At 41.6% G+C, this 26,504-nt stretch overlaps 2 protein-coding genes across 4 annotated transcripts in view; both read left to right on the top strand.

Annotated features, from left to right (window-relative positions):
• Positions 1 to 26,504, top strand: part of rpl36a (ribosomal protein L36A) — a 324,940-nt gene that overhangs the window by 169,483 nt on the left and 128,953 nt on the right. The window lies entirely within an intron of this gene.
• Positions 1 to 26,504, top strand: part of enox2 (ecto-NOX disulfide-thiol exchanger 2) — a 167,769-nt gene that overhangs the window by 100,863 nt on the left and 40,402 nt on the right. For all 3 annotated transcript variants that reach the window (XM_070962542.1, XM_070962543.1, XM_070962544.1), the window contains one exon: positions 12,461 to 12,592. In XM_070962542.1, coding sequence (XP_070818643.1) covers positions 12,461 to 12,592 — 132 coding nt within the window. The remainder of the gene's footprint in view (positions 1 to 12,460; positions 12,593 to 26,504) is intronic.

Raw genomic sequence — 26,504 nt, 5'->3', positions numbered from 1 at the left:
TTAGCTCATATGAAAGTTTAGCAGCCTGTGAATTTGTCATTTTTATTTTTCATTAGAACATTTAAGTTTTTCTCTCTGCCATCATGCTGCTGTGAAATTTTGCACTTTGTGAAAATGCTGCAGGATTTTTTAGCAATTACTTCTTATGAGGGGCTTCATTCCATTTCCATTCTAATTAGACATGCTAAAAGTTGTAATAGTTTTTTTAATTGGTGACATCAAAGCAGAATTTGTCTGCAGCAAATGTGTTTGAAATGAATTTACATTGTGTTGTATAAAACAAGATTCTATAGCTTCTGTTGGAAACATTTAGGCCTTCGGGGTTCTCTGCTGTTACACTTTAGTGGATTATTTATTCATATTTCGAACTTGATTTAAGTTTAATTGGTAACACTTCATTTGCAGGGTTGTGCACCAGACTGTCCGTGACATGAAGGAGTTTTAATGAATGTTTATGACCGCTGTCATTTGTCATTTTTAATACAAAGTTGTCACTGTTTGACATGTCTTTGTTGTGACAACTTGACACCAACCAATACGAAACAACCTGTCACTGGGCAAAGTCAGCTAATATAATTTGCTGTGTTGCGGGGGGTTGCAACACACATTAAGCCCTTTTGGCTACTATAAATACCAATCAATATAATCAATAAACATTCAACACAGCAGTTCCTCTCTAGCTGCCTGTTTTTACAGGAAACATGTAAACATGCTCATCAGTTCTGCTAGCTCCCAGTGAACACAGCTGGACCACGGCGGATTTCTTGCTGCGTGATGTTGTCCTGATTAATGTCACATCGTCTAACAAAGACATCTCAAACAATGTCAGCTTCACATAGGAAATAACGTAATTGACCAAATGACACTTAATGACAACATTGATGAACACAGATGAGTCTTTATGAGGTTTACCACTGCTGTCCTGTCATGGTAATGACAGGGGATGCTTTGATTCTACACTGATATCGGGCCAATGTGTTGACTGATCTACTCAATTCAGTTCTATGTTTACACCTGTGTGTGCTGACTACATCATGCATCTACAGCTTGCCTGTAGTATTTTGCTAATGTACAGCAGGGGCCAAGAAGAATGTAACAGACACCTCATGAATGGTTAAAACCATAAACCAGCACGAAAGTGAGAGTGACCAGCGTAAATCACCGTGTTCTCAACAGACATTACCAACACTAACAAGAGCCAATACAGCACTTTTGAAGAGCACAGCAGCATGAGACTACGATACTAATACCAAGGCAGCATTGAGCTGGTAGTTAAAGCTATATGGGTGTAAGGATTGCAGAGCTCCAGTGTTTAGTTTGGGAGATTATAACCATTGCAGACTGGACAATGATCTGCCATCGTTTCACAGTGTGTGGACATTCCCAGCAGATCGGATTAGATTTGTCCTACAGTGACACATTTCATGCCTATTCATACCCACTGTAAAGACCTTTTTTTCCCCTTTTTTAACCTTTAACAGGACCTTAAATGTTGCAAGCCACAATCCTACAACGCCTCGAATTGTCAGAGGTCCCCACCTGGCACGCTTATATTTTGTTTGTTACAGTTTTGAAATTTTCATTCCTGATGAATTTGTTATAGCTTTTGAAAAGTTTACACTTGAATTATAATTTCTATTCATTTTGAAGTTTTTTTTTACGAAGTTGCTGATGCAGAATTATTTATTATTTTAATAATTAATAAAAATTCAGCAACTTTATGTCAAGCCTGATGTTACCTTACACAGTAAAGAATGATCCCAGTGAAGCATACAGCTTACTAATGAAACACTGGTAATCAGCAGGTATCCAAATTCAGCTATTGAAATCAGATGAGAACTGTGGATCAGTGCATCCTTAGCTATTAAGGTGTCATGTCAGTCTTTTAAACACCCTTTCAAGTAGTGTGTCTGTTCAGCTTTACACACTTCAGTTTTGAATCCTCATGAACTTGTTTTCAGTGGGAAAACTGACAAACGAGAAAGCCTAAAAGAAATGTCTCACAGATTTGAGGTGTAGCATCTGTGGTCTGACCGGTGGCACTATTTAGGAGTAGGTGATCTGTGACTGCTCTCGGGGGTATGTGTGACATTGAACTCAGTCCGCTTCGATGATCTGCACCAAAACTGTTTAGCTTGTCAGCCCGTGGGTCCCAAACACAGACACAAAAAGAGACACAGTCCAGGCCGCTGTTCCACCGAGCCGGGTCAACGGGGAGCAGCAGTTCAACTGTGTCTGCGGCCTTTTTGAGCGGCGCGAGAAAAAGCGTGAGGAAAATAGGAAATCTAACAATGAAAGTGTAAATGTGAACCCTTCAAAATAAGAGTCGATCAAACAGCAGCTAGCTACCAATTTTCTAGTAGATAGTAAACTGAATATAGTTGAACTGTTGGTTGGACAAAACAAGACATGTGGAGACATCGCCTAGGGCTTAAGGAGACTGAAACCAATACATGACATTTTATCCACCTAATTGATTAATTAAGAAAGAACATAATTGGCAGAATAATTGATAATGAAATCTGTTTTCGTAGCTGCAACCCTAATGTCCTGTTCATAATTTAGCGCACTACATATGCCCGTGTCATCTTTGCCCTTGCTCCTGCTGCTCGTACTATAGCTCTGTCAAGATAAATGCTGATGAGGTTCTCTGTGTTGAAGCTAATTTCAGAGTCCTCTATGTTATCTCACGTTAATAAAAGTAATAGAGTGCGTTATTGGTCCCTGGTTGATGAGATAGTAAATGCATACAGGCTTAAACATAGTTCATCTGGTTGAAGCAGCTTGTTTTTATGTGTGTCATAAATTATTGGCCCGGCTCCTGCTGAATTTGAAGGCAGGTTTCATCTCTTCCTTTTTGCGCAGCTCACTTTAAATGATCAAAAGGCCAATTACCTCCCTCCTCGTTAGACTGTTGTTCTGGTAATTGACTCCGTTCCTTCACGACTGTACCACTGTGTGTATTAGATCACATTCTCACAAATCACTATTTACTGATGTGACATCTTGGCCATCATAAGAAATATTTCAGGTTTATAGTGGCTACCGCTGTCGCTCATCGACCCCCTCCAGTACAGTGGAGTAGACGTTCATCTTTGGCACATTAAGATGAGAGAAGCCATTTCGCCGGCTCAGTAATGAGATCTGTTGAACTTGGCTTTTTTCCCGCCGTCTTTTTCTGAACAGCTGAACAGTGTAAATGATAAGAGGTGTTTGGAATTAAATGCACATTGCAAGCATTGATTATGGCACGGAAGCATATTTTTGAATCAAGCTTCATGCAGTTTTATGCTTCAGTGCGCATGTTTGAATTAATTTGCCAGCAAATGACAAAAGACTTTACATTATATGATGCTTTTGTAATTCATCGTGCATGTTCAAATTAATAAGCCAAAAGGATAGACCTGTTCCCATGCTTAACATTTGTTTCACAGATTTCCCAGCTGTGAAGCATTTTTCTCTCAGGTGTGACAGAAACACATGACAGTAATCTGCTTCTCCTCACTGCTGTCACTGTGGACAGAAGGATGTCAGCAGCATCTCAGTAAATTTGTTCATTAAAGTAACTTCCTGTCTCTTTGAGCTCATCATTCTAACAGATCAGTAGCAGCTGGTTTGTTGCATCATTAAGATCAATGTCACAATCAGTGTGCTCCTGCCTCCTGTTGGTCACGCAGTCATTTTCCTGCTTGTAGATGGCGGTTGTGTCTTCGTTTAGGGTGCTTTGTATTGATTATCTACTTATTTCATTAAAAAAAAACATCTCCCCACAAGGTCCATGTAGTGTTCTGGAGCTCGCAATTGTGCCACATGATCTTCCTCAGCAGATGGACTAGACTCAGTTGACATGAAGTTGTAGATTCAGGGACTTTTCACAGAGAAATTGAGCTACATTGTGATACAAGTTCTTGGATTGCCTTGCCTGAATTCGTGCACATCATAAAACATGCATATAAATAGACTTCCAATCGATCTTCTCCACTGCCTGTACAACCAATGAGGAATGTGACTGATGCGGGTGTTGTTTTGCATTAATATGACGAAGATGAAACACGGCAGCCAGCAGGGATTGTGTTTGAGAAGAGTCTGTTTACATGGTGGCGATCCCGGTGTAAACAGAGGATATGCTGCTGATGCTCAGGAGCTGTCAAGCCAGCTGTGCTGCAGCACAACTGGAAGCAGTTTCTTGCCTCTGCAGCAATTCAAGTTGAACTTTGTCCGGACAGAGTTGTACCTGGTTCTACTGGCAGGTGAAGACTAAGCATTTTATTATTATTCTGACCAATCAGAAATGTCAGAATCTAACACCACGTCAAGTCAAATCAACACCAGTAGAGGCCAAAGTTTGATTATTTCTACCTCCAACCACCCAATCACTTGCATTGTCCAAGCAGAGCAGTACTCTCTGCTGCTTCCACCTCACCCTCACAAAGCGTCCGCTGTCTGACGCATTCAAATGTTAGCACTGCAGAAACGTCACGAGGCAGTGTGTCAGCTTTATGAATTTCCTCACCAAACACCAGTTTTTACTGCCCCATGTGTTGCATTATAGATTCCCCAGACAAGCTCGCATCATATTATCTCGAATGCTTTTGTGGTATTGGTTCGCTGAGGCTACAGCTCTGTTTGAGATCTCACTTCTTTCCCTCTCTCTTTCATGCACTTTATCTCCCATCCTTCTTACTCCCCTCTTACATATCAGAGTAATCTGTTCTTGTCTGTCACCTCTCTCAGCCCGATAAGGAAGGAAAGAGTCATGCTCCTGTCCAGGAACGGATGTTCCTCCTTGACAACATTGACACGAACACGAGTGCCTCTGCTCCATTTGTATAAAAATAGCCCCTGATAAGGCAATAGAAACTGGGTTGTTTACCATAACTAGTCTGCCCAGGGAAGTCTTCTGTGAGATTTCTTCCTTTGTAAGATAAATGCTGATGCCCACCGAGTATCTGTTTTTCCTGTCATCTGCCATTGTCTGTAAAAGACTATAAATTCATCCATCAAGAAAGCAGAAGTCATTTCAGTTGGTTTATGGCTCTGCAGCTTTTGATGTACAAGAGTCTCCCATCAGTCTTTGCTTCATTTGCTCCAGTCTCTGCTTTTTAAAAGAGTCGTCTTCAGCATTCAGCCATTTCAAACCAAGAGCTGGAGCTCAGTTTGGGAATTGTAATCAGGCATTTAGCTGTAGTTGCTGAGCAAAGATTGTTGGAGTCAAGACCGAGCATCTTTAATTTGCTCTGTCATCACATCAGCAGTATTATTTAGTGCCTCTCAATGTGAACGATTTGTCTGGATGAATTCTCATGTTTCTCATGTTTGTTTGTTTGCTCTCGACTGCTCTGTGGTGATCGACAGTTTGATGAGGTGGTCTGCTTTCATTGATCAGATACAGACTGACACATCTTCTCTAAAGCTATATGAATGTGTTCTTCAGTCTGCTGGGAATGGATTTATTCATCAGGTAGAACAAGTGAAGAAATTAATCAATCATATTCTGATGAGGGACCCTGTCAGTCTGAAGAGCAAATTGATTATTTAAAAAATTGATCATTTTTCAGTTCTGTGAAGCAAGCAGGATTCGCTGCACTTTGACTCACAGGAGTCATGAGTGTCGCAAATGGACGCATTTTTATGAGCACAAGCGCCTGATTGGATTATAATATGGGTTGGATATGCATTGCTCTAGTATTTTGCTGGAGTTGGAGTTTCAGTCACCTCTGCTGTGGATTGGGTTCAGGTTAGTTTTTCCAATCCAATTTTGGAGGCAGTAATTTGATTTGACAACCTCCGCTGCTGCCACTGCACTGGGGCCATGGTCACCTGTTAAACACAAAGGCAACATAGATTCACTCCCAGCCATCAAATTGCAATGGATTTATTTGCAATGAACACGAGTCTCTGCATGCAACTCATTTTTCGGCAGATCTTTAGGGACTCAGCATTAGGATCGCATTTTTAAGGTAGCACAGAAATTGAATGAGGCATTGTCCCACAAATTCTTTGTGCATGAATATGCCCGAGGTTGTCTCTCACCCAGTTTTGGAGGCTAATAGAATTACTTTTCCCATAACAGTAAAAAGCCATCGCTCTTTCAGTTTCAGTAATGACATTATAGACAGCCATTCAACAGCAGGTCATTCTGTTTTCCCATGTTCAGCCTCTCTAACCTATTTATTGTTGTAATATCTAACAAGATTCCTGTCAACTTGAAGGCTCCCTGTGGAATTTTCTTGTAAACAAAATTTCTGTTTGCGCTCCAAAACGTATTGTGTGAATCCTTATGTCTAAAAAAAAACAAAAAAAACAAAAAAAAAAACACCTCATTCCCTCTTCATAAAACATCTGCAAAGCTGACCTCTGTTGTTTACACCCACATTTACTTGATTGCAGTCAAGCATTGTGGATTTTCAGTGTTACCATCATGTCTATCGTGTGCTCTGCATGCAAAAAACAAAACAAAACAAAAAACTCAATAACTACATAATCAAAATAACCAGTATCAGTGAATGATATGGACGAAATTTTTCGTGTGTGTGTAATTTTATTTTCAAAGTTGATAATATATCCTTGCACGTTTTTGTGGAATATCACTTGAAAAATGTTAATGTTTAAAAAAACTTGGTAATAAATTAAGAAACTTCATCACATTTAGGGCTGCACCGAAGGAGTGTTTTTTTGTTCTAAATATAAATATCCAAAAAAATTGTAATATATCCATATTTCATTCAAAATATTGTTTTTGAGTTTGTGTGCGTATGCATGCATTAACACATGCATGCATGCACGTACTTGGTTGCTGTGATTGTGAATATTTTGCTTTTGCTTTGCTACAGCTTCTTCTCGGAGGGAATCCATGCTTTGACTGATAGTGGCCTAATACATCCAGAAGTATTAAAGGGGTAAACTGTTGGTAGACAATTTATATTAGTTCACATATTGTCCAATTGTTGACCCATACTAGCCAGTCAAAGACAATAGCATAGTCGCAGCATTGCAGGAAAACGTCACAAATTCATACAATCTATCAGGCTAAGCTGATTCCTAACCATGTAGCAACACATTATACATGCCAAGTGCTCACAACTGGTTTCTGTAAGAAACGTGAGAGAAATTTGTCTCAAATCTGAATGAGAAAATTGTGATTCTCATCCAGATTTTTGCAGCTTTAGTGTGAATCACGTTGTTTGTCCCTGTGATGACCAACACAGAGCATGAGGCGGGACATGCGGTCAGCGCGGATGCCTCCTCAGCAGGACTCAATGTCCGTGAACTCCGCTCATGCTAACAAATGTATTTATCAGAATATGTCGCGGTGATTTGGGAGAGAAATGGTGGCGAGTTTCTCCCCACTGTTTTTATTTTGTCCCACGAGGCTCGGGTCTTCAGGCGTCTTGACATCTTTACATCTTCACTTTGTTGTCTTCTTTTCGGTCCTAAATGAGACGCTGTGTAATGTAACACCCAGGGCACTCTTCACTGTGCCATCACTAATCACCAGACCCCTACCAGTTTTATCATAATTAACAGATCAAAGAAGCGGAGAGAAGGGCACTTATACATTATTTAACAGACACTCTGTGTGTGTGTGTGTGTGTGTGTGTGTGTGTGTGTGTGTGTGTGTGTGTGTGTGTATGTGTGTGTGTGTGTGTGTGTGTGTGTGTGTGTGTGTGTGTGTGTGTGTGTGTGTGTCTTATGACTGAAAAATAATATATTGATCTTAAGAAGCACATTTCTCTGCTTTCAGCAGGCTTTGATGATTCATCAGAGATAAGGTTGTTCACATTGTCCTCTAAACAAGGTTTTCTACTGATCATCTTATCCTTCTGTTCTTCTCACGTTGTGATGAGACTTATTTTTCCAAATGACCCTGAAGGTGCCTTTTGACCCACCTCTACTCACACACACACAATGCACAAACATACAGACCTGCATTCAGGAGATTAAGGTCAAAGAGGCATCCGCTCTCAGAGAGCAATTGTGCGCCGGAGGCATTTTTTCGATGTACTTCCCATTCATAAGCAAGGGCACTTCACACACACCCTTCCAGAAGGAAACATCTCCTCCAATGCTTTGTCTCAAACCTCTCAGAGAATTCAGGAAGTAGCCAGCAACAATCATTCCAAGGTTTGATTTTTCGCCTTTGGTTGGAGGACACGTATTGGAACTTAATTGTGCTCATTTGTCTGCTCAGCCACTTCATGTTCAGCCATGACTTTATATTATACACTAATTGTAGGTTTTTGGACATAATGGCTGTCATCAGGCCTCTGTGCATCTTTCATTGCTGCAGTGTTCGAAGTTCAATTTGAGGCAGCTTTCATTTTCTACTTGGCTCATCCTTCTGTCATTCTGTCTCGTCAGCATTGCATCTGTCTATTAAAAGCGACCTTTCCTTTCTCTCTTTGTCTCCGGCCCTCATCTTTTTAGCTGCCTCTTGATTTGCCCTCTAGGGGCTGTAATAAACCTGTAGTTAGCTGTTAACACCATGTGCGTTTTAGACTAAATGGGCCCTAGCGTCTCTCTGCCTGCTGTTGGGGCTTACGGCCAATGGGCCTTTAAATGACCTAATTTCCTATCTGCCTCCTGGGGGAGCTTTCAGGGAGGCTAAAAGCTGGTCGCAGTCCGCAGAGAACAAGTATCAGGAAAGCTATGGCCTGGGGCGGACCTCTGCTGAATCAAAATTACTATCACTTTAATTGCCATGGGAAATATCCACGCAGAAATGTATCATGGTGATAGTGGTGCAGTGAGTCGCGCACGGGGGGGTTTAACAGCATTTCAATTAGCATTTGTTACTTTTTATTGTCATTGTTTAGAATTATGCTCCTTGAGTTACCTTTGCATTCACTGGTATTTTGTTGATTTTTCTTCTTGATTAATTAATTGATTCCAAAAGGAAAACCAGAAAATATCCACGTGTGAGAGGATGGAACCAGTGAATTTTTGGCATTTCTGCTTAATAAATGATTTCAGCGACTGATCAAGAGCTGCCAGTTGAGATCCTGTGAAATGACTAATCTATTAATCAGCTAATCATTTCACCGCATGCATTATTTGGAGTGTTATCGTCTCATCTTTATACTTTAAATTCACATTTTGAGCAGGTGTATGACCTCAGTGGCTCGTATTATGCAACAGTACATGGAATTTTCCTGTTTGAGTTGTCTTCACATGATCTCATTTTCACAAGAAGTCTCTTAATTTGGTAACTGTGAACTACCCGCCACATTTACACACCCGAATCTTGACACCCAGTCAGAAGAGATAAATGTAACCTCCACCTGTGGCTCTACTTAAATCTAGCCGAGCTTAACCTGAATTATGTATATTAAGCTTGGCTCTACAGAGTTCTACATTTGGATCTTTGTGTCATGAGGTCTTAGCTACACATGATTAGATTATTCAGGTTGTATAATTAGACTTGCCATTTGTATGAACTCGGGCTAAATTGAGCCAACAGCTGAAAATAATTTGACTTATTTTTACGATTTTTACCTTCTCTGATCTCTTGACCTTGGAATAAACAGTTAAACCGCGGGGATTCAATTAGGTACTTTTATTCCACGCCGGCGCCTGATGTCAAAACAGCAACGCGAAGTGCTCTAATCCATGTTTTCAGTTAAAAATATTTACCAACATTGATTCCCTCATTGGCAGTATTGTCCCTGGCTCCCATTCCTCTTCTCTGGCAAGGTTAACTTGTGTGTATCTGTGCCTGGGTGTGTGCTTGCACATGTGTGTATCCCTGTGTTGATTTTTTCTTTTTAGCTGCTGCTGTTTGCCGTTCCTCCCTCAGCTCCATATATTGATGTGATGTTGGAGGATAGTTCCTTTAAGGGGGACAAGGCTGACTCCTGCCCTCAAGGTCATCTGTGCTGTGCAAAAATCAAAAGCCCTCAGTGATTGACGCACAGAGCTGCAAATCTGAGAAGTATAATTGATTTATGAAGGAGTGTGTGTGTGTGTGTGTGTGTGTGTGTGTGTGTGTGTGTGTGTGTGTGTGTGTGTGTGTGTGTGTGTGTGTGTGTGTGTGTGTGTGTGTGTGTGTGTGTGTGTGTGTGTGTGTGTGTGTGTGTGTGTGTGTGTGTTGGGACAACATGAGACAGTTGAATGCAGTTGAGTCGATGCTGGACTGGCAACAGAAGAAAGAACAGTACAATGAAGAGAGATTGACAGGAATTGCATAAATTAATGGGAGCAAGGGGCAAACAGATGAATTGGAGGGTGTATGAGTCAAATTCAGACTGTTTGTTGGCCACGTCAGAAGGCTACTGTAGTGGAGTTATTTGGAGGAGTTCTTGACCCAGCACTTACAGTGCACTTAAATGTCGATGGCCCACCCAGTCAGATGCACGCCACTTCACACATGAGCCTCATAATCAATAAGAACTCCAGTGAGGAACAGAAATGAACTCTGTTTGAATGTCTTTGGAAATCCAATGACCTCAAATCATTTCCCATCAAAGGCAATCCCATGTTGGCTTTTCAGTCACAACTCAGTGGATTAAATGGGAGGACAAATGGATGTATGGATTTTAAGTGAGGTCACATTGCATGGCGTTTAACTGAAGACTATTTGTTGGAGAATTAACTGTATATGGATCAAATCTGCCATGGGACTGTACACATAACATGCATTTATATCACTGTAGACCACTGTAACAATATATGTCCTGATACAGTGCATTTTCTGGAGAAACAAGTTATTTTTGATTAATTAGCAAATGTATGATATTGGCAAACAGAGATATTAGATGTTGTAGTCATTGATTTGTAGCTTTTTATCAAGCAAACGTTTGCTGGTTCAAGCTTAGCAAATAGAAAGCTGTTTTGTTTAATGTATACAAATATAATTTGCATTACAAGTGGCACTCAGTGACTTAACACAGCATTAAAATTTAGGATATATCTCAATATTACAGATACCAGAACCTAGACCACACTGAACTCTATCATAATATCAACATGAATTTTTTCCAGCTCTAATTATCATTGTTTTTATTAGCCAAGCAAGAGTAATCAGTTATATTGAGGACATCACCTGTCAAACCCTGATTGTGCGTATCCATCAATACTGCAGTGGCGGCAGTTAATGTACTGTAAACTCCAATAAAACTGCCATAAAACAGCTCGCCACTGCTCCTCTCCTCCTCATTTTAAGTCCTCGAAAGTGTCCCAAGTTAATAGGGTTGTGTTCGTTAACACGCCTGTGAAGTCCTCGTCAGCAGCATTATCACAGCAACACACAGGCGGTTTTATCAGGCCTCTCTATGGCAGTGACAGCAGACAGCCCCGAAATTAGTAGCACGGAGAGGGAGGCAAAGAGGCAAATAACATTATTACACATTGCCAGCTGTGTCTGAACACCAGGAATACCAATATAGTGGTTGTTTTGCAGACTGACACACACATAGAGCAGAGTGTAACCTCCACAGTGCGCCCTGCCACAGACCTTCTGAGGTGTGAAGTGTGTGCGGTGTGCAGCGCGTCTCATTATAAACAGTAGTGTTGGCTCTGGCATCAGGAAAGAAGAGGGCAGCTTGGCTTAGCCAGCAGTCACAGCAATTTACAGGTCCGTCAGAGAGAAAGAGGTCGACCAGAGGAAAGAATTAAAGAGCATTTAGAGCTGTGAAATCGACTGCAGATGGGGAGAACGAGCCGCCGGTGGATGTATGATGCGTTCATGTTGACTTTACTTCAGGGTTTTTAGTATGGGGACCTAAATGTGTTTGCTTTATTATGCAACACTTGGCAGAAAACCATGAGTCTGGGGTTGTGAGTTTGAGACGATGTGTGTGTATTTGTCGTGCTAAGTTGGAGATTTTTCCAAGGTTTAGTCGCAGAGCGCCTGGCAAATGCCTGATAGCATCAGGATTTGTGCTTAGTGCCATGATAATCTTGTTTTACGCTGTATTATTTTCTTACTCTGGCTTGCAAATGAAAGCCCTGATCTTTCAGTGGAGTACTCATTGGTGTATATTTTGTGTAGGTATATGAATACATTACTGTTTTTTAAAATCTGCTTGTGCCTATACGAGCGTGATGCTGCATTCGTGTGACAGTTTTTTCAGTCACACTGCAGCATTTCCAGCGGACTCTCAGTGCAGGTCACTGAGACGGGAAGTGTCAAAAGGCCAGGGTGTTCTAGCTCGGTGCAGAAACTGAACAAACTCGAACTCTGAATGACAGTGTTGTTGAAATCACTACAATGTCAGACAGACTGCAGGGTCACAGTGGCCTCCCCCTCTCCTCTCCCCGCAGACAGACCACAGAATTAAAGGAACGATTTATAGAAAGGAGGCAGCTGGAGATGATGGCACCCCATGCTGCTGAAAATCCTCTCCCTCAGTCTTTGCCGTAACACGATTACTCTTCTGGAATGACTCTATATCATGATGATTTAGAGGGAACAGGAGCAGTACTGACTCTTCTCTCTGTCCCTTGTTGTTTTTTCCTGCAGAAGGGATCTGTAACATGACAATGGACTCCAACTCGATGACAATGCCCATGTCAGACCCCAACGCCTGGGCAACAGCCATGAATAACCTGGGGATGCCTCCCATTGGAATGACTGGGCAGCAACTCCTGCCAGGTAAGACACTGCCGGCCAAACAACACCCAAACCAGAACCATGAGTTGAAAGTATATCTCAATAACTGTGCTGTTATTGGAATTTGGTATCTAGTTACAGGCTTCCTTACCTCCAGATCTTGTGGCTTTGTCATGTTAAAAAGACCATTTTGCTGATTATACACACAGTATCCCCAGTTTGGGCCACCCTGTCCCATCATAATAATTACGTTCGGTCTTTTTTCCCCTTTGTATAAACTGTTAAGATTCTAAAAAAAATCTGTATTCAAAGATCAGCTGGCAGCTCTTTTTGCATCTAAGATGAGTTCAATTATGCATCTAAGATAATAAGAATTGACTTTTTGTTATTGTGTAGGACGAGGTTTTAGATCTGCGAAGTGGTCGATCTGCAGATCAGCCACGTTGTCTTCGACCGCTTTCGTGTTCGGGAGTGGAAACTATCTGCTGCTGTGGCTTTGAAGGATTAGCAAATGGAGGCTCATATGTGGCTGCGTTGGTCATTTAAAATATGTATGTTGGTGACTCAGCTCATCCTGTTTATTCCAAGTTTGGATTGCAATGCTGTAAACAGTCTTAGGATGGCATGCACCGACACACAAGCCCTGTCTAACAGAGGCTGGTGTGACTCAAAACGATATCAGTGAAAAGCAGCAGGTTTTGTTGTCAACCTTTACAGCTCCACATTAAGTTAAAAAAGCCAAAACCACGGCTTATCTTTCTGTTAATGGCACATGCTAATTATCACTCTTTTGTAGTATTTCATTAACTTCTCGCTTTTTTCTCAGCTGCTTATATCGGCAATAATATCTTGATAAAATGCACACAAACAAATAAACAAAAGTGACTGACGCTTGCATACTTGATGTTCAGTCCATGCCACTGACAGCCTTAAACATACCATCACATGAACCCCTCGTACTCAGTTCATTTTCCCAGCATTGTCAGCCAAAAACATATAGATCATCACATAACAGCATATAGAGATGTTTTCCTCATCTCTGCTCGCTCCTCTATTGGTATGACAAACAGGTAATGTGCACCGTAAACAGCTGAGCTCAGCGCCATGCGATGACAAAAAGTCCATTGTCGTTGGTTTAATGGCGTCTGTTTAACAGTTTGAAACAGCAGGTTATGGGGATTGAAAGAATAAAATTTCCCTCAGTTGATTGTTCCTCCTATGTTATTGCAACATTGCGGAGCATCTTGTAAGCACAAGGTTGAGCTACTGTATTCTGATCTAGCTCTATAATATTCAGCTTTACTGATTGTTCTGCTATCTATCTGTAACATTAGGTTCAGCAGCACCCTCCCACTCTCCATCTCTGAAGAGTTATTCTGCCATGTCTTTTCTCTCTCCTCAGTAGAAAGCCTTTCCCTAAAGCCTTTTATAAATCACTTCCCACTTCTTAGCTGAAATGCACTTTCATATTTGAAATATGCCAGGCTTGTGTGTACGTGTGTGTCGATGCATGTGTGTGCGCACTTGGAGACGAACAGTCATCCAAATGCAGTCCTCGAGAAATATTAAGGAAAGCACACACACACACACACACACGCGCGCGCACACACACACTCAGGCCTGGCATAATTCAGACATGGTAAACAAAAGCCTTTCTGCAGAGGAGTAAGGGAGAAAGAAGACACAAGATGTGGAGGAACTTCTCAGAAAGAGAAGGGAAGCAGAGGGACTGAACCTAATATTAGAGATGAAGACTGCATGCTGGATACAAATGCATCCATTCAAGAGTGTGTTTTTCAGATGAAGTGTGCATTGAGAGTGCCAGGGTCCTCCTCTTGACCTTCATTTACACATGGAAGAGTGTGGAATTTGATTTCAGTAATGTCCAGGTCTGGATAAATAATAATAAGTGATAATCGTCTCTTTTCTGTTTGCTAAAATATAAAATTCTGAATTTCTTAATGCAAATTGATCTTGAGCTGCCAGCCAAATGTTCACCACTGTGTCAGAGAGCAGGGGCCAGAGCGGGCTGCATGTCGTTCAAAGCAAGGCGAGAAGCATGGCGTGCGACTGAACGTGCACTCCTATGCACAGATGCCTCTACGCCTGTATGTCACAGCTCTGCCCCAGGTGCCTTATAACTGTACCAAATCCAGACGTTCATTAACCAAATTAGTTTGAAAGAAAATGTCCCAATCTCGTAACGATAAGTTTGTATGAGTTACAGTACCAAGCTACAATCTTCTGGCAATTACTTGCCAACACAGTAGCTTATGTAGTCAGTGTAACATAGCCTACATGTTAATAGTTGCATATTAAAACCTTTTTTCTTTTTTTTTTTGCATATTAAAAACTAAACTGTTTGTATTCCAATGTCTGATATGGCCGTCTGGAAATTTGAGTCTGGAAAAGTATGGAATTTTTCAGATGGAAAATGTGGAGGAACCCCGTCTGCAGTGTTTTCAGGGCATTTTTAACAGCAGATGTTTTAACTTGTCTTAGCAGGAAAACAGCATTAATGATGGCTCTGTTCCATATTAAGGATGCCATTAAGCCAGGGGCGCAGCATGTACAACTGAAGCTGGTACACATGAAGGGAATGCACTTATTAGCGATGTTATTGGCCGCAATTGTGTTTGGCAGGTCAAAAAGTCTTCTGCAGGAAAGGTCAATTAAACTGCTGTTACACTTATTCAGACCCTCTGCCGTACTTAAACCAGGTGCGTATACTTGTTGGTTTTGGGCTGTGTTTGTGTAATAGGAAGGAAATAAGAGACCTATTGTCACAACAGACGTTTACTCTTGTCACAGCGGGAAAAGCGCAGGTCAAAGCAATTGTGTTAACAATGCCTCGGTTCCATCAAATCTCAGTAATTTATGCCAGTGAGCCAGTATGCATAATACCAGCACACTGGAACTCCCTCACCTCAATGGACTGCTCTCGATTTTGATGTTATCAGTTCCACCTGTGCTTTTTCTGCTTCGACATGCCAAAACGTCTGCTGTGAGAAACATGAGCAGCCCTGCATGCACACACAGGTGTTTTCACTTACTCTGTCTGACCAGATCTCTGCTCGTGCTGTGGGATGGATGGTAGAGATGAGCGAGATTTATTCATTCATCAGTAACAACATAAAACAGTGACATGACAGCAGGGCTGGTCGCGTGAGCATTAAAAATACGGTGCATACACATTACGGCATTGTATCCATTAAAGTTGGGTTTAATTACCGTGAACAATGGACTTTGACTGACATCAAATACCCGTGTTTTGCTGGATATTCTGTATTATTCGGTGTCAAGTCATTTCTATAATGCAGATAAGTTGACTTGAACGCTTGTAGGGTGATCTCATGTACTAATGAGACAGATAAAGATGAAGTTTGTCCCATCAGGTGCAACAAACTGAGCGAGGTAGATTTCAACCAAACACACACACACACACACAGTCCTGAGAAGAGCTTTAATCAGGCAAAATAATTAAACTGTCCTCTGTGAGTTTACTGTGGGTTTGCAGGACCTTTCAGCCTCGTAATACAGCAGGTATCACAAGCGATGATGGAGAGGGAGGACACTCGGGTTAAGAGGACAGCTGTGTCTCCCCTAGCGGATCACCTGAAACAACAGCTGGTGTCTCCCTGCCTTTCCGTCTTCTTGCTTCCTTTTTCCTTTCCTGCTCCCCCTCGCCAGCCTAAATTATCCAGCATCTCATTTATATCTCATTACAGCTGAGTCAGCCACTGTAACCCACAGCCGCATCAGAACACACACTGTTCATTTGCTCCGCACAGAGCTGAGCTCCTTCACACCCTGAGCTGAGCTGAGCCACTCTGAAATGCTCATCTGTGCTCATACACTACATAATGTAACCCGAAGGTGAAGCCAGTCCAGCAATCAGTGTTGTGCAAGTTCACGCTTGACAAGAGCTCGATCAAAGTTCAGCTCATATGCGCCAAAATGAACCAGTTCGCGATCATAGTTCACCATTTTTAAATCTGATAAGTTCACAGTCCCAAATGAACTACTTCATGTTATTTTATTCTGTTTTATGAGCTGCACAGGCTGCAGATCTCCTACAATATAATCTAGAGTCACAAATGTCTTACCGGTCCTTTACAAAATGTGAGTTTGATTTGGGTGGAGGAACTCTGCGGCTGTTGGCTTGTGGTCTTACCTTAATGATTTCTTGTGATCATCATTCACTCACTGATGTTTCCCAAGACTTGTTTTTCAAACCCTGCAGGCGCAATTTACATAAAAATGTGAGATTTGTCCTTTGGAATCTGTACTGATTTGTTCATAAAACTCCCCCAGGATTGCAAAGTCATAAACCGGCCTAGTCTGCTCCTGATTGGCCAGTACTCGTTGCCTTCATTGGGTGGGTTGAGTAAGGCAGGTCGACATGCCGAGCGCTGCAAGACACACAAACATTAATGACGTTCACTTTCATTAGCTGCACGCTGATACGTTCAGTTCATCATTCACCCAAAATGAGCCCATTCGATGGATGTGGTCTTTCAGCGCTCATGCACAACTCTGCCAACAGTTGACAACTGAGGTAATTTCATGCTGTATTAATAATGTAACTGTGAATGCATTCACAGCTTGTTTTCTCTCCCATACGAACGGTAAAAATACATACGATATGCTAATTTCGGACATGCGCTGCTGTTATATCATCCCTCTACACTCCAAAGGAATTTTACATATATTACTCACACGCCTGTATTTTCCACCCCAGCATTTGTCACTTCTCTCAAGCCAAAAGAACTTCACTTGTTGAACCCCAGGAGAAATACGTAAGTGGGAAGAGATCCACTTAAACATTCTCCTCTTGCTGGCCTCTTTTTCTGGGTTTACAACAAAAAATGAGTAGTAGTTCAAGGTTAGCCACTAACAACTCTGAAATGTTTATAAATTCAGCTGTTATGAAGTATTTAGTTGTGTATTGGATGGACTTTGAGTGAAACATGGCATCAACATGCCTTTGCTTTGTGTTGCTTTGTGTTGCTTTGTGTAGTCCAGCCGTTTCCGCATGAACTCTCTTATGAAATCTGTGAGCACAAAGCTCGAGGCGCACACTTTACCATGTCACAGCCTTATACTGTCAAGCAGTACTTGTTACCAGAGCACCTTGTGCCTTTGAAGTAATCCAGGTGGATTAGTTATTGATTCCCCTTCATGACCGAACATCATCTTTGTCTCCTTTTTGTTTCACCTCCGAACAGCGGAGGAGAATTCGCTGTCACTCTCTTTGCTCTTTCCTATATGATCGGTGAGCGTCTTTGTGCTTGAGTACAATGGGTCATATGTTTCCTGCACATACGTTTAAAGTGGCTTTTTATGTGTCAGTTTCAGCCTCATTCATTACAAGCGAATGCCTGTACCAGAGTGTTTTCATTACACATTAGAGTTTGCCTCCGTTTCATCCACTGTGAGCCTGGAATGTATTTCTCCACCACTGAGTCCTTCCCAGCCAAGCGGATTTATCCAGACAGACAGCTGGATAAACAAACCATTGTGGGCAGAGCCTCCAACAGTGCGAAGCCTCACAAATCCCTGTGCACGTCTCCAATAATGACAGTTTTATTTCTATAGATGGACTGGGCAGTGCTTGTGTATGTTAGAAAGTTATTATTGCATGTTTGTCTTAGTGAAGTGTTTGGATAGAGGGAGACTGGACTCAGGAGTCAACTTTGGTTTAACTGTGTGGTGTTCAAGGCTCAGAGGGGTTTTTGTGATGCAGGTCTGACCAGGCACTTGATGGCACCTGGAAGCTGCTTGATGTCCTCTCTCATCCATATTCTTCATATATGTTTGGACTTAATTTACATAGTATTTTTGTTCTCCTTCGTAGTATCATAGTTTTATCATTGCTATCACTGTTTGTCTTGCTTTTACTGAGATTTTCCCTGTTAAAAGAGTTCGTTCTTATCTAGGGATGGATGGTCATTTTGATTGTAAAGCCCTCTGGGGCTTTGGCTTGTATAGCCCGATGTGAGCAACGTTTTCTCAACGAGGCAGTAGACTCAAGTCCTCATACAGCAATCAAAACCAGGTGGGGAAATGGAAATAACTGGAAATATGAAGTTGCGAAACTTAGCAGAAATCCAAAAACAACTGTGATTTTAATAGCTCCATTACTTCTATAGTAAGTCCAATAAAGTCATGAAACAAAGTATTAAGTACAATATACATTGCTCATATTGGACAAAGTCTAATGTGCCAAGTTAGGGGAATGGTCAACATTCAGGGCAGCTGAGATGATGACAGTGACTGAAGAGGAGAAAACTCCAACAATGCTCGACCCTATTGAACGCCACTACTGATTCACTTACTTTTGAGTGAATGTTGTCGATAGCAGAATCACTAATGACATGAACCTCGGAGCTAATGCTCAGACGAACCATGAGGAGAAACAAAAGTGGCTCTTCAGATGCTCAGAATGTGTTTCATGTCATAGGCTTTACATGCATGTGTGGTGCCATACGGTTAGCAAGCCCAAATCCTGGTGTGTAAAATCCCATATATGGTGTGACCTGTGAGAACGGAGCAGAAATTTTATTAACAGCAGGAGTCAACATCTGGTTTCAACATCTTTGACATTCGACAGTGACAGAGAGTATATGCTTTTCCAGAAGTGTTCACCCTGTATTTCCTCTACCTTCATCAGTGTTTTCTCTAGCACGTCCAGACTATAAGTACAACCAGATGGGAAGCTATAGAGTTCCTCCTCTGTGTTTCTTTCAAAATACAGACCTCCAAAGACGATTTTCACTGCACAAGGCTCTTGACAGTATGTATTGTGTCGCTGTTCTTGCATATTTAGCCAGTTCCTCAGTAAATTTGTCTTTGATTGAAAGACTCCACCAGCCTTAAAATGAAGCAGCTTTGTTACATTTTTTAGAGAGGTGCTGTAAAACTCCTCATCAGGGGTTACGGCCTCGGTGTGGGCATGAGCTGAGATGGTGGTTTTTCCTTTTCAGCTTATTTTATTTGAATGATTTTTGGGGACCTGAAGTGGTGAAAGTACCCAGAAGTTAGATAGAAGTCAGATAAAATGAACAGAATTTTGTTGACCAGAAATAAATATTCTCTTCTATGTCTTTAATCACTTTGTGACCCTTAAAGTTTATCTTATGCTAACTCCCAAATTGGACTACACAACATTCAGGGCCTTAAACTCCAAACCACCTCTCAGGGAGGCTTAGAGAAAAGTAGCAGTAACGCTTGTTTTGTTTTTTTTCTGTTACCGGCCTACTGATTTTTGTGTTCGTCCGACCTTGAAAGTTAAGTGTGTTTTGCCTAACCAGTAACTACACAGCAGCCCAGCCCCTCCAAGACATCTTCATGTGCAGTACGCTCCTCTAATAGTATTGACGTCTGTTTTCACAGGAATGGTGGGTATGATTAGTCATTTTGCTTTTCTCACATTTTGACTCAAAGCTCCTCGTTGGACAGAAGCAAAATTTGTGGAACTGACAAAAGATGCTGAGTGGTCACACACACACACACACACACACACACACACACACACACACACACACACTCCACCAAAAGGAAAACATTTAGCTTTTTCCACACATGTATTTGCAAGGTTATCAGAATTAATTTAGATGCACATTCTTATGCATGGATGCCCACACACACACACACACACACACACACACACAAACTCACCCTGGAGAATAGATAAGCAGGCTCCAGGGACAGACGACTGTTCCCTGAATAAACAACCACTCCTTTGTCTGCTGCATCCCACTCGTCCTCATCCCTTCCCCACGGTTGCCACAAACCCCTCCACCACAGTACACAAATACACACACACACGTGCACACTGACACAAACCCACAGTGGAATATATGAAAACTTAGTGTCATGCCTCATAACCACCCATCTCAACAGTGCTCCTTTTATGAATTTAGAGGCCACGAGATACCCCCCTCAGATATGGACTGGGGTCGCCTAATTCTCGTACATTAGCTCACCTGGATTAACATCAGGGAATATATTAACTGACAGTCATTCCTTTGCCGTAAGCGTTTTCCGATCCTTGGACTGAGCGCCGGGTCTCTTTCTGCTGACTGCTGAGGAGCTGCAGTGGGACGATGCCAGAGGTTTTTGGCTGCATGTAGGCGGACAGAGTGGATATACTTCAGATATACAGTGGCCCGGGTAAAAAAAAGTGTCGCTACAGGACGACAGAAATGGGACTTTGTGACAGTTCCTCCTCTCCATGGCAGCTATATTAGATTACAGGCTGGATATTTTTAATGGCTAGATTTGTTATGGAGATTTGACTATGGAGGCGTTAGATAAAGGAGGCTGATTTTGTAGGTCAACATACTGTAAGGAGGCAGATTCTAATTTAGATGTAGAGGGTGAAGTGGAGATGGAATAACTTTTTAAAGAGGAAAGTTTTTTTTACGTCTGTCCTGCAGGTGGGAGAAATGTTACTGTAAGAGAAATTAAGTCTGAGATGTTCATGCGAAAATGCAAAGAGGGTGACTCTTGGCAGAGATTGAGAGAGGCAGATTTCAGCCACTGGTGGGGTTCCAGGTGGCATGGCTAGCGCGCCTCATTAGAGAATATTATCCAGCATGCCTCACAGCAACCCGTATGCCCCCCTCAAACCCCCCTGCCCGCCACTGACTGCTAGAAGGGACGTTTACCCTGGAAATCAGACGGGAGAAAGACGGGAAGGGGAAAGGAGGATGACATTAATAGCCAGGAGCTTCACAAAATCAAATGTCTTCTTTTTTTATTATTTCTCTTTCCTGCACTTCCTGATTGATGGGCGGCTCAAAATGTAATTACCTTGAACAAACCTCCAGGAAACAGATTGTTTAACATCAAATGAACATAATAGAGAAGAAATAGAGGGAGAAAAACGGAGAATTTGTACAATAACCTCTATAGGCCAACTTTGTGCATGTGTGTGCAGGTCCACTCGCGTCTGTAAGTATGTAGGTGTTTAGTATGAGTTGTTTGCAGGGAGATGTGAATTCCAGTTATCTAACATGAGAGAGAGAGAATATGGGCTCATAGACGAGCACCGTAAAAAGGATCAGACAGATGTGTGGCCATGTGTGGGTGGACCCAGCCCCAGGTTTCTATTGTTGTTCTTCTTCAAGAGGACCCTTGGGCTCTCTAAATCTCTCTGTGAAGTTTCCACTGAGTCAAAGAAAACCTACTCTTCCTCTCTCTCATTGAGTGAACGGCATATTGGCAAATCGTACGTGAAGTATCTCAGTCGAACTGTTTCATGTGCATCATTTACGACCTGAGAGGATTGTTCCTTTCAAAGAGACTGGGAAAAAAAGAGATTCTTTTAACGCAGTGTGTATTTTAATATTCAAAACAAAATGTCTTATTTTGAATAACTGTGGACGTTTTCCACACCAAAACAAATGCAAAGAGCTCACGGTTACATGTTTAAATAGCCTGTTTTGTTCAAGTAAACCTGTGAAACCATCAGAGAAGACTTCAGAAGCCACCAGATATTCACATTCGAGACGCTGGAATCACTGCATTTCCTTAAATTATGACTTCAATGCTAAATTGATAATGAAGTGTTCAGATTAATTTTCTGTTGATCAACTAATTAAGCAGCAGACTAATCATTTCAGCTCTTCTCTCAAGTACTTAACCACCAGAATCGTTCTTGCCCATTTATACAATTGACGACGCTCCCCTTCACGAACCTAGCTCTCGTTCTGTAATCCATCCCTGGCTGCTCTCTAAATTACCATTCATCTAGTTTGTTGGTTGAATAAATTAAACATCAGTAATGGTCTCATAGAACAATTCAGTGTCTAATCATGTTCTCATTATTTGGTATGTGCTACCCTTCAGTGTTTTAATTCACAATTAAGTACCATTCCATTACACGTTTATAAATCCTACACCCACAGTGCTTAGGTATTCAGAGGTGTCTCCTCACTTGTTAAAACTAAATTGAAATAACTCTGAAGGTATTTTCTGGCTCGCTGTTGTTTGTGGCTGAATCCGTTGGCGTGGTTTACACACAGGGTTCACAAACTTGTCACTCAAGATTTACACTCAGGGTCAGAGGTCTGAAGTGGTCACAGGTAAAAAAGCATTTAATTGGTTCATTAATGTCACATCTCTTGTGATTGTGCCAGTATCAAACCCACAGACAAGGCTGAGACAGTCCATATTTATTTCTGACTTACAGACATGTTCTTACAACCACCTTTTCACTGCTACTGAAAAGTAAAAAGTACAACAGTCCCCTCAGAAAGGACGAGTACTTACACTTGACTTGGATAACAAAGCTTGGTGCTGGTGCTGCTGTTCACTTCTGCACTTAGATGAGATTAGGCTTCTTTGAAATGTCAGATTTCTCTGAAATGTGTCTATTTGAGCATTTAAGCCACAAAAGTCAGATATGTAGATTTCTACGTTCAATACAGAACATGTAATGGAGGGAATTTCTGAAGCTCGGTTGTGTCTATAGCCATTAGGGTCAAAGTAAACACACAATATTTGTAATGTTGGGAACTATAAAGTGCAGATAAAGCTACTGTTTGCAGCTATAGTCGTGTCCAGCGGCTGTGGAGGACACTGGTTCTGTGTTGCTGTAAACATTGTTTGAGGCCTTTTGGATTTGTTGTAGTATTAGATGAAAACACTGCAATGTAGGTGCTCTGATGATCTACTCACCCACTCATCCCTGTAGCATTACAGATCAGTGTTTGTGAATGGAGCTGCCTGACTGCTTGTCCTTTTATATTTATGAAAGTGCAGCCCAGTGCTCAGTGGCAGCCACTGCTTATTAACCTCATTCTACCTTCACATGATCAGCCAGAAATGTAATTTAGGATTGATTTCAAAATCTTATTGATCTCCAGTAATGCTCCTTTTGGACCAGCGCCTGGCTTTATTTTTTCAGCTTCCTTACTTCAGCGTTTTCACTGTGGTGTTTGCACCACTGAGAGAGGGAAAAAGAAATAGATGGGAACAGGAAACAAATGACGCAGGTCAGCTTCAAACCCCAAACGTTGCCATTACATTGAATGCATCTTATTGAACTGAATTACCTCAACAAGAGCAATATAGTAATTTTAACAATTTTCTCTTTGGAGTGCTGGATGCAGAAGCCAAAAGAAAACCCCAAACATCCATCCCCTGCACAAGTGTTAAAATTGCACCAGCATCTAACCTCCTTTACCCGTAGGTGACAATATTTTCATGCTTGCCAAAGTCCTGCTGTCATTTTCCTGTTCCATAGATGGTGTGTTGGCATTTGTGGGAATGGTCTAACTGCACTGCTCCCTCTTGTGGAGAGTCTGCAGCCTTCAGACCTGGACGTGGGAGTTTGTGAGTGACTCGCACAAATACTGAGTTCTTTGCGTCTAAACCACTGATAAATAAGACAGATACGTCGTATCTCATTGACTTAAGTGGAGCTGCTGACTGTTGTGATGGTGCTACTAAAATCTTAATCAGGTGGTGTCACTTAACTAGTGTCACTCGTGGAAAGCTGTTTTTCTGGAGATTCGTACTGTAAGACATCCATAACTTTGAGATTTTATCCTCTGAAAGCCGCTTCTCTGACAGGCAGAAGATGACAGGGAAAGTGTTTTTTCCTGTCAGGCCCCAAACTACAGGATGCACTTTTCATACTGGCTGGCAAAAAGAGTCAGATCCGCTCGTGCAATACTTTCTCAAATGTGCGGTACAGTGTGCTGTAATAAATACTTAAACAACGAAAAATACATTTCCTCAGAGAACTGCAGAAACGCGTACATTGGATGAACTGCACCAGTGTGATGTACATGTTCGCCTGTATCTACTTACAGCATACATTGTAATGAGTAGCACTGAAGTAGGGAGGAAATAATGGTATGTCAGAGATGAAACATGTCCTGAAGCTACACTGTTGAAACTGGAGATGAGAGAATTCTGGCAGAGCTGGAAATCCTAAGGAATAAGTAAATAATCTCCTTTATTACACACAGCTCTGCTACATGCTTGCTTCAGGTCTCAGGGTCTTAATAGACCGGGATAAATACACTGGTGCGCACACACACATACACACACCAACACACGCTCCAGAGGGAACATGAGCGGCACTGCAGTGAAATTGAACCAGCCATGCCCTGATGGAACCAGATCGTTTCCTTCATGCGAGCTGAAATCTGGCTTGCTTTGCATCAGTATACAACATATGAACTCATGAGCATGTTGGCTAATTTTACCACTGCAACAGTGGAGCATGCAGAGAATGAGATGTGGCTTCCAGAAATATTATTTCCAAGATATTTTTCTGAGGATTTTGTCTGTGGGGCAACCTCCCACAACACTGAGCGTAGTCCTGGTGGATGCTCTGTTGTTTCCTCAGTGCAGCTCTATGCAAAGTGTTTGGCATTCAGGTTGGTTATTGCACCAGCCTCCCATCTATCCACCCCTTCTTATCTTCCCTCCTGCTATCAGTCTTCTTTTCCCTCACCTTAAGGTGCAGAAGGAGCCATCAATTGCCTGGCAACTACGGTCCTTCTTATCACCTGTTCCCTCTTCCTCTGACACCTGGTTAGAGACTGATGGTGAGGTCATCAATAGACATATAGTCTCCATCCATTTTCCTTGAATGTAGTTCGCCCGGCCCCATTCTTTCACTGTGTTTTCTTTTCTTTATCTGGCCTCTGTTTCTCTTTCCTCATTTTTGTCCTTCAGCCATTTTTTATCAGTCTAACGTCTTTATTACACCCTCTGTGGCTCCAGGGACCTATTCTGAGTCTTCTGTAATGTGCATATTTCTTTATTCTCCTTCACTGAGTGTCATTCAGTTCATCCATTTTCTCTCTTACAGCAGATTTAGAGGAAATCACTTATGAGGAAATGTAGTATCCATTTCCAGTTAATGGTGTATACTGTAGAACAGTAAATATTATTTCTCCTTCCCTGGATTTATTGCTGTTGAAGATCAAAATAGTCAGTATTGTAATGGAGCCTGCGCAATGTTTGTTCCTGTTATCCTCTTTTGGAGGGGAATGTCACAGTGAACTTCAAGTGAATATTTAATTAAACACATAAAAACTCAAAGCAAACCAACTCAAAAGTTAAATGTGAGCATTTAAGGGGAAAAACTACAAAAATTAGCATCTTTTTGCATTGTTGTACGTTGTGGTTTTTCTTGTATCGAGCACCAAAATGACCAAAAAACCACATGTGAGTATGTTTAAAATCTAAAAATGAAAGTTATCTAAACAAACATACACATAAGGGCCACAAGAATAAAAGTAGATTACACAGCACTTGCTGAAAATGATTGATTAGCAACACATTAGCTCCAGACCACTGGTATAGTGGCTAATTGATTAGCAGTGAGATGATCAGAGGAGCCTATAGATGACGCTCCAACAAGGTCATTCGGTTAAAAGACAAATATAAGATGTCTGCTTGGCGACAGATCTGACAAAATGGTGGACGTCACTGCTGTAGTGTGGAAGTGTGGCAGGTGTGGTTGCTATAACTACAGGACATTCGGCGCAAACCAACTGATGGTGGCAGAATAGCCATTATGAAATAAAACCAGACTTACAAAAGGGGTGTTTTGAAACAGTGGCTCTAATAAAGAAAGACATCCAGTAAAATTATTATTATTATTATTATTATTTCAGTTATTATGGAAAAAAGGTTTCACTTTTGCAAATGGGAAAATTGAGGTTGGAAAAGCTAAAGAAACATGTCAAATGCATGCTCCCTGGCAATTTGACACATGTATAATTTAATGCAATTCAGTGCACCAGCTCTGCCTTTATGAAGCTTATGAATTACAACTTTCCCAGAGGTGTTCATTCAGCTTTATAATTCAGCTATATTACCGAGGTCGTCGTTAGTGGGGGCGTTATGCTGGACTGCATTACACTGAAATGTGTTTCTAATATTCTACCCTTCATATGTTTGTAATTGGGGTGGCCAAAACATT

This window comes from Chaetodon trifascialis, chromosome 5 (assembly GCF_039877785.1).
Source record: "Chaetodon trifascialis isolate fChaTrf1 chromosome 5, fChaTrf1.hap1, whole genome shotgun sequence".
Lineage (NCBI taxonomy): Eukaryota > Metazoa > Chordata > Actinopteri > Chaetodontiformes > Chaetodontidae > Chaetodon > Chaetodon trifascialis.
Note: the sequence above shows the minus strand (reverse complement) of the source record. Positions and strands in the feature narration are given on the sequence as shown.